General features: G+C 50.9%; 1 protein-coding gene and 1 long non-coding RNA gene across 3 annotated transcripts; one reads left to right on the top strand and one right to left on the bottom strand.

Moving 5' to 3' along the window:
• The first annotated feature begins 1432 nt into the window (after positions 1-1432).
• On the top strand, positions 1433-4917 carry LOC144142983 (uncharacterized). Its single transcript, XM_077674809.1, has 7 exons — positions 1433-1675; positions 1775-1906; positions 2313-2391; positions 2653-2698; positions 2759-2891; positions 2952-3150; positions 4897-4917. The coding sequence occupies exons 1-7, from the start codon at positions 1668-1670 to the stop codon at positions 4915-4917; spliced, it is 618 nt and encodes a 205-aa protein (XP_077530935.1). The 5' UTR covers positions 1433-1667.
• Positions 4918-5701: 784 nt separating this feature from the next.
• On the bottom strand, positions 5702-8727 carry LOC144141511 (uncharacterized). 2 transcript variants are annotated; one of them, XR_013316626.1, is made up of 3 exons: positions 7979-8727; positions 7611-7771; positions 5702-5910 (listed from the first exon to the last, which is right to left on the bottom strand). It is a non-coding gene; the product is annotated as an uncharacterized LOC144141511 (long non-coding RNA). The 2 variants fall into 2 exon arrangements; XR_013316625.1 differs by having other exon boundaries at positions 7930-8726.
• Between the last annotated feature and the right edge of the window lie 273 nt (positions 8728-9000).

Raw genomic sequence — 9000 nt, 5'->3', positions numbered from 1 at the left:
CCCAGACTACGGCAGCACCAGCTTATCGCATCGCCGCTCTTCAAAATCAATCTGATCGCGGAAAAGAACTTCCGCATGCGAGAAAATTGATGTTAGTGCGGTGAAAAATTGTGCTGTGGATTGTAATTTGCAGTGTCCCAACAGCTGATAGATGGTGCGAAAAGCTTTGGTTTCGCTCGCGTGCGCATTTGCATACATTCGCCTTATCGGTGCTCCGGCATGGTAGTTGGAGGCGATCGATGGCAACGTTGCGCAAAAACAAACGAGGGCAAATAAGAAACGAAAGGACAAGCGCACTTGTCGTTTCTTCTTTGACCTTGTTTGTTTTGCGCAACTTCGCCATGTATAGAAAGCCGCTACCGCCGCACTGCGCCCTCTAGTTCCAGCTCGTCGAGTAGCTGCGAATACCTCCCGGATGAAGGGCAACTTGCCCGCTTAAAACGCCGACGTGGGGCAGTATTACTTGTTCAGGTTTCTTTCACTTCTAAGCCCGCGCACATAACCGGTTGCCGGCGTGCACGGCTTGGGGGGAGGGGTGCGTGCACGCGGTCCTTACTGATGGCGCCTCCGTTGTGCTGGCGGGAGGTTTAAACGCGGACGTCAAACGGCCCAATGCGACTTGTCCGGTGTCCTCTCAGTGATCGAGCGGATTGGGTTGCTGTGTTACACGAACAGTGAGATGCCTACGAAGCGGGAGTCAGCTCCTAGCTTGTCCGCGAGACTGAACCTTGGGTCCTTCCAAGTTTCATTCAGCTAATTGGCTAGGAAGTATGCTCAGTCGCTATTTACGAACAAACGTGTTTCCTTTCATGCACTCCGTGGACTGCGTCCAGCTTCGCAGGTCATTTTTCTTCACAGAGTGGAAAGGGCACTAATTTTCTTACAGCCACGACTCGTACGCACCCGCCGCGATGGCTCAGTGGCTAAGGCGTTGTGCTGCTGAGAACGGGGACGCGGGTTCGAGTCCCGCCCGCGGCGGCCACTTTTCTAGTGGATACGAAGAGCCAAACCGCCCGATATATACGAGATTTCGGCGCATGTTAAAGATCCCCAGGTTGTCAAAATCAATCCGGAGCCCTCCACTATACGGCGCGCCTCATCGCCTTCATTTTGTCGGCGCGTTGAACCTTACAATCAATCAATCAATCAATCAATCAATCAATCAATCAATCAATCAATCAATCAATCAATCAATCAATCAATCAATCAATCAGTACGCAGTAGCATTTGCGTTTCCGCGCAGTCGACTGTTCCTTCAAGACATGGCGTTTTTTATTCGGTTTCAAAAGCCGCGGAAGACGGCCGGTAACGGCCGCATGATCGATAGGACCGTGCAATCGCGCCAGCCGAAGCCCCTAGCCGACATGAAGAAACGCCAAGCAAGAAGGTTATCTTGCTCCGTGACGCAGCATAAAATGCCTTGTCATGCATGCTCCGGTGGCCGCGCGGCTGCGACTTGATGCGATAACTTTTTCGTTTGGTTTTACAACTGGCAGAATGTTCTGGAAGACGATATCGATGTGAAAGAGTGGAAGGGTAGGCGGTAACCGACCGATAGCAGCGCTCTGTAATGCCAGGATGAGCGCGTTTTAGAACAAGGGGTACGCCATCTTGGCTGTCTGTTGCGCATCGGGCGCAGAGTAGCTGGCGGCGGGGTGACGGCGGCGATGGACAGGTGAGCTTTTTTCCACGCGGTATACTGTCTATTGGGGAAGTTTGGTTCGCGCTAAGAGGTGTTTAATGCCGTAAGTGTTGTCGTTTTCGTTTCCTTCAGTCGTTTTTCGTTGTGCCTGTGCCATCCCCGCTCCCAACCGGCTCGCTCGGACAAGCGAATACCCACGAGGGCCTCACGGACTTCCTTCACGGTATGCTGCTTCACAGTCTTCACCGACGACTCTTCCAAGTGGTGAGTTCCGTGGCTGAAGGCCCGGTGCGACGTGCGGCGTGCCCACGAAACCGGCTTTCGTATCATTTTTTTTTTCGCGACGCTGAACGTTTGCGTATTTGAATTTTCCTAACCGAGCGCACATTAGCCTCGGAGCCGGACGTTTCCTGGGCCGTCGCGACGCAGGGATTCCGACTGTCGCCAAAACTTTGTGGTGCGCGTTAGGCTGTAGCTTTCGGGACAGCGGCGCAGTGGCGGTGTTGGAGCCCTTCGCCACTGCCTCTAGCGTCGGACTCAGCTCGGAAGCCCCGTTAGGTTGTGGTGATAGTCGGTCTTCCTTTCCGAACGCCGCGGTAGCCGAGGTATATCCACTTCGATAATGCCTTCCGCTCGCACGTCCTCGGTTCGCGCGGCGTTCGGAATACAGTCGCCACCTTCAACGAGCATCACAGAAGCACGGAACGCAGCTCTGTGGTCCACGGCTCCAAATTGGGGTCGTGGCAAAGGCGAGTGATGGAATTGGTGTCCTTGGTTCCTTTTCAGGTTCGCGTCCTGCACCGCCTCCGCCCTCCCCTTTCCCTGACCCTTGCATCGTGTCTTATTGCACTTGCTCCTTCCCGCAAACATGCACTACTCTTCTGGCTAGGCAGGTACACGTCTCCATCTGTCCTATCTACTGAGCTCGACGCCGCGTGTTTTGTACAGAGGTGTTTTCTGGTAATAAAAGTTGTTCTGTCGTTGTTCGTCTGTGTTGCTTTTCCTTTCAGCGTCCCTTCCCGTTCCTGTCAGGCGTAATCCTGGACCCCGCATTCGGTAAGCAATGATGACATCCCAAAACGTAACATTTCTAAGGTGGTCTGCTATTTGTTGCAGACCGCCGCCTGCCTATGCGTACCGGCCACCGCCGAGCAGGACGGGGCCGTCATCGAGACGTCCAGAATGCCGTTCGAGTCGAGCTGTACATGGCTGCGCCTGTCTTGAAATCATTAAACCCTGTTTGCTATCGGTAAGGAATGGTGATCTCCCTAAACGTAACATTTTTAACGTGATTTGCCTCTTGGTGCAGACCGCCTCCTATCTATGCGTCCTGGTTACCACCTTGGAGGACGGTGCCGTCATCGAGCCTTCACGGATGCCGTTCGAGTCGAGCTGTCCGTCGCTGCGCCTCTCTTGGAATTAAACTCTGTTCGAAACCGGAGTACTGCCTTTGTCGTTTGTACACAGTCGATGCGGCTCGCTGGCTCTGTCGGCTCGAGCGGCATCAAGTACTGTGTCGGTCTCTTGTATCTCGTTTCGAACAGTATTTTAGCGAATCCTAGTTGTCATAATGGCGCTCGTTAAAGTTGGGAGAGAAAAAAAAGGGGCGAACAAGTTCGCACTCCGAGTGAGCATAATTCTAAAAATGATTCGCTAGGAGTGCGGTTAGGGACAGCCTTGACCCCGTGTGAACGTCGCACCGTTCATGAAGCGAAGTTCTTACTCTGGTACTTTGTCCTCTGGCTGGTGTGAAAGTGTTCATTCTAGGCAACGTGTCCTCCCAGGATTTGGCCCCGGAAGGCGAAAAAGGTAAACAGACTGTTGTGTGTAACTTGTACAGGGGAGTTCGGCGTAGCCGCCGGCAAAGTAGCATGCGGACAGAAGTCTGACCGTTCTTGTCGTCACTCGTAGAGTTAAGTGTAATACTCGGCGTACTGTTTAGTTTTCTCAGTGGCTCCAACTGCACCAATTTGTGTCCAGATAAACCATGGCGTGCCATACCAGGGTGTTATCAGATGTAGCTGCTCAAAGATTAGCGATTCAGTATCGACAAGTGTTGTACGTAAATGTGCAGTGAAGGGCTCGATTATGCATGGTGGCAATGCGAAAAACTGTCGCAAAGCGCCTCAGTGACGCTAAGCCCAAGCAGATCGTCGCAGAGGAGCCTAGCAGCCCTGCCAGAGTGGTACATTACCTGTGCGAACGATGTGAGCCTGTGGGGAACCCCGACTGAGTTTTCACCCCCAGAGGGACGTTTGCTTCAAATTCACCGGAAATAAACAGTGTGCGCGTGTTCCGGTGTTCGTAGTGATGGCGGCGTCAGTGTCTGTTGACGCTGCCAAGAGTCAAAAGACGTTTGGTTATGTCTCCCGCCTACTTGCTTGGCCAGCGGGCTCCTTCATCTCGAAAGCAAGTGTGCCCTGGCAGAGAATATATTTTCTTCGTGGTCAATAAAAATGCATAAAATGATTCACGATTGTTGTCCTCCCTTGTTCCACTCACCAAAGCGTTCAGCACTAATCAGAGGCACCGCAAGCACAGCGGCAAACAAATAATGTTCACATACGGCCATATTTTCGCTTCAAACCAGAGGAGTCCTATTCGACGATAGAAATACATGTACTGAATTAAGTAAAGAAACAGTAATGCGATAACAGACCAAGTAAAAGAAATGAACGAGAAAAGAACAAAAGTGAAAAAAATTGCTGAAAAGGTACTGAATCAGGCTTACGGCTTATGCGCGGGGCTCAGTCTCTGACAAGACGACGAAATCTGCTGGCCACTGTATACCGCCATCTAACCTCCACACGTCATTGGCGCAGAGAAACGCCCTCTCACGGACAGACTCCGCCATTAAATGGCTTTAATAATGTTCCCTAATGCGTGTGGAACTAAACACATGAGTAATTTGCCTGGTCAAGCTAAGGCTGAAAGCTCCAGAACTAGCGCTACTAGCCACGGGTGTACTAATGGGGACGAAATGCGTACGTCTCAACTCAGCCCGCATGCAGTCTTTGCCTCAACGGGCGCTTTCTAACCATTCGGACGGCGCCGAAAAGGGCAAGGAAGGCGCCAAGAGGCACGATTTGCGTCGCCGTTATCAGGAAAATCTTTTGCTGATAAGGGGGGTCTTTTCAAGCATTCTTTAGCAAAACTTTTCACTCGAAGGTGTAACCATGGTGTAACATTAGGCTGCGCGAAAAGGTGTAAACTTTGACTCCCTTGCGGGTGTACGTGCTGACTCTCTTTTTCAGGGGTATACCTACACCCTTTGAGGGAAAAAAGTTTCGCTGATAAGACCCCCCTTATCAGCAAAAGATTTTCTTGATAACGGCGACGCAAATCGTGCCTCTTAGCGCCTTTCTTGCGCCTTTTGGTGCCTTCAGAATGGTTAGACAACGCCCGTTCTGGCCAAAGATTTTCGGTACGCTCAAAACATACGCCCCTTCACATCCACAAGCCTGCGAAGCTGTAATTAGCCACGCATTACCGAGTTTCGCGTAATTAATTAACGGAGACAGTAATTTAGAAATCCGCGGACCTTTAAGCAAACTTGCCGTGTTTTTGACCATAGTGCAGAATACTTCGGTTCGAAGGGTGAGAACTTCCATGTTATCGGGCAAATCTTTTGCTGATAAAGGGGGTCTTTTCAAGTGTTCTTTAGTTAAACTTTTCACTGGAACTGTGGAAGTACAAGCCCCGCAGAAGGGTGTCAGTCCTTGCACCCGAGAGAGAAAGAGAGAGAGAAATATGTTTATTGGAGAGATCGGCCTAGGAAAGTCAGAATTTGCTCCCTTGCGTGCAGCGTAATGTTAGACCTTTTGAGGGAAACGTTCACATCACGTGTTTTCTCTTCGACGTGAGTTTTCATGTGGTCTTATTTATTCGTATTCAGAGATCTTAGTGAGTGAGGGTTTGTTCTAAAGCGTAGTTTCCCATCCTAATTCCCTTTTATATTCATATTTTTAATTTTTTTTTCTTTTCAATTCTGTACATGCACGCCACTGTGCTCAAGCTGGCGTAGCCAGCGAGCTCAGGAGCCTTGATAGAGGCAGAAAATGTTTAGAAAACTCTTTTATTTTCGCAATTGAAGCAAGGAGTATGAGCGACATGGTGAGATGCTACGACGTCATGTTTTGGCGGCGTGAAGGATTGCAAGCTTGTACAGAACACGGGCAGGCTTGGACGCGCTTCGGGTTTGGAACTTCCAAGAGGTGTCCTGACTTGTCGAACAAGGCCAGGGCGCTGAAGCTACGTAAATGCAACATCTGAAAAACAAAGAAGGACAAGAAGAAAAAGCCAAATAAGTTACACATATGCAGCAGTCAGGAACGGAAGCAGCTGCGGGCTGGCGACCCGGTTTATTACAGCTCTATAGTAGGGAAGGGAGCAGGCCGATAAGCGTCCTTAGGCACCACAGATTACATGAAATTAGTTTTATAGACTTTCAGTCATGCTTCTACGAGGTCGCAGCTTCGATTCCCGGCCGCGGCGGCCGCTTTTCTGATGGAGGCGAAAAGCAAAAACACCTGTGTGTACGAGATTTCGGCGCACGTTAAAAAAATGGCAGCGTCTCAACTCCTTGGATAATGGCGAGGGTTCGGAGTACGGGGACCGTGACATCCAAGTTGCACCCCGAGTGAAATCCGATTTGCGTCCCGACCATCATTCGATTTTAGTCACTTTGCCTTCGCTTGCCGCGGTTTCGTATTCAGGGAAGCTCGTTGTCCTCGTAGACGTTAGCAGCAGCGTGACGCGTCTTACGTTCGTTTCCGTCCATGGCGGGAAGAGGGTATGGGATTTTCAGAACCCGCTTACATACGCGGTGCACCGCGGCGCCATCTCATGTTTCCGCGTAGCGCCATTTAGCGTTGTTCGATGCGTATTACAACGTGATCACAACCTTACTACACCGGTGCTTTTGCGCGTTTTCTCGCATGGACACCAGGCCATTCTTCCCTCGATGGAAACGAGGCGGCACACGCCGCTGCCCGTGCTCTTACATTCCGGGCGTTTTCGTCGACGGAAGAGGACCTTTCCGAACCCTCCATCTATCCCCCGGCCTCTCCCCGATAAACTGAAATCTTGTATCATTATCGCCAACTGCGGCTTCAATACCCTCCTCCTCACCCATCCCTCAGCACACAGGCGGCTCGCATTTGGCGTCGGCTGCAGACCAACACATTCTACAACACCACGATACTCCACTACATCTCTCCTTCCACTTACCCCTACAACTGCCCTTCTTGCTCCGTCCCAAACACTACCTACCACCTGGTGTGGGAATGCCCCTACGCGCCAAACCCCCTTCCTTCCCCATCCCCTGAGCAGTGGGGGCGCGAGGTGGCCAGCTCACGGTGCGAGGACCAAGAACGCCTCATCACTAACGCCCAAGCAGCTGCGCTAGCTCGCGGCTACCTGACTGAGAAAGCCACCCACTTTTATGCTCAATAAATTTTTTCCAATCCAATCCAATCTCGTTGATGGATTATGTTAGTGTCTGTTTTCGAGTGTTTTGAAGTGCTCTTGTACTCTATTAGATAGTTTCCGCACAGATTTTCGCTTAATGGTGGTGTGCGCACGGATTGACGCGGACGGTACAATCAATCAAGCTTTACAGCGCAGGGTATACAGAGCAACACTTCGCCTTCCAGCCAACCCCTCTACAATACGCTTACTCTCAACCCGCAGCCCCTCGAAGACCACCGCCTTAGCCAACTTGCTTGTCTATCCACAACCCCCTAAGGTTCGTTCCTCCTGCATTAACTGAACCTCACTGCTCGACTTCGACAAGGCCACTGAATTCTCATATGGATGACTTTTGAAATGCATGCTGGCTTTCTCTCATGCTACCTTTTACGGCCCTTACGAAAGAATTTCTTATGTCATTCGGTAAGCTGGCTTTCCAAGTACGGGGTTGGTGAGCCTCACTACGTTGGAACTGGAGCGCACCAAAGGAGCATCGTACCTATGCGCCTCCTGGACAACGTCGAGAAGGCAGAGAGGGGGCCAGCTGGCAGGCGCCTCTGCAGCATCCCAGGAGGCTGTTGATGCGGCGACCAAGCACCCAGCCTCGCGTGCAGGGCCTTCGCATATCGCAGTCCAAGTCTGACGCCCACGATGGAGAGCCTGTGTGTGCATGGTAACCAAAGAGAGGTGTTTTACGTAAGCTTTGCCATTGCCGCAACTGCAGTGCCGCAAATGGCTATGAACCAGCCCGTCTGGTCCACATTGCGTGCATCTCACAGGGAGTGAACCAGCTGCTGGCAAGGGCAGGGGGTATACACACCAATGAGCCCTCTCCATTACCAGGCAAGTACGGGCTACCAGCACTACCTTCTGGGCCGAGCAGTGAAAAGCCCTCGCCTAGCGCAAGCACCTGCGGTGCTCGCGATCCGACACGTCCGCACACGAGGCTCCCCAGGCGCAGAACCTTTGCCCGAAACAGGCAGCAGGCACGCCCAGCTCCAAGCCCTCCAGGCGGCCCTGCGACATGTATATATAGAGCGACTTCAGGTGAACCACGGTACCCGATTGTGACCACCCCACGTCCCCGGGACCATCGCCATACCTCGACTCCGAAGGTAACCCAAGAGAAAATGTAACTGGTCCCAGGTGGTGTATGGTTAAATTCCCATTTGGGCCCAGCTGGTCCTTGCTGGTCCCAACTGGTACCAGCTAGTTCCAGCTGGGAATTTAACCATAAAACCGTGGTACCAACTACTATTTTCTCTTGGGAAGGTCACAGTTCTGCAGCAAGAATGAGATTTTTTCATTTAGTTGTTCTTGTCCCAAATGCAAAAGAAAATTTTTGGCATATAAGCATTCTACGCCCGTACAGCAGCTTCCAGTGTAAGGCCAATGGAGCTCATTTTGTGCACTCTGCATCGAATTTATGCACTTAAGTTATAACATAATTTACGTTACTTTAGCCTCTCGTTTTCTTTTTAAGATAAGACCTGCACTACAAATATATGTGTAGCGCAGGTGATTTGTTAAAAAAAACGACAGGCTATGAATCATGCATACAAGCAGCGTTATATCGCTAGCAATAATTTCAGCAAATACCAACCCTAAACACACAGATATAAGCACAAGAAGAGCGCTGTTAATGGCGAAAATTACATGAACATGGCAGGATTACCCCTCACGCAAACCGGAATAATTCAGCCATCGGTATTTGTCAAGCCATGCCAGTTGTGATTTCCGTTTGTTTTGAGTCTCTAACGCAGCCCATCTCGCAGCTTCTATCAGAGCTCTGAGCAAACATAAGAAGCTGGTCGACATTTCAGTACAGCCCAGATGTCGAGTCTGCTGTACTGAGCTCCCTCTTGGGGTTCTGAAATAGGTGCATTATT

The sequence above is a fragment of the Haemaphysalis longicornis genome, unplaced genomic scaffold (assembly GCF_048455015.1).
Source record: "Haemaphysalis longicornis isolate Haplotype H1 unplaced genomic scaffold, Haemaphysalis longicornis Haplotype H1 scaffold_6, whole genome shotgun sequence".
In the NCBI taxonomy this organism is placed as follows: domain Eukaryota; kingdom Metazoa; phylum Arthropoda; class Arachnida; order Ixodida; family Ixodidae; genus Haemaphysalis; species Haemaphysalis longicornis.
Note: the sequence above shows the minus strand (reverse complement) of the source record. Positions and strands in the feature narration are given on the sequence as shown.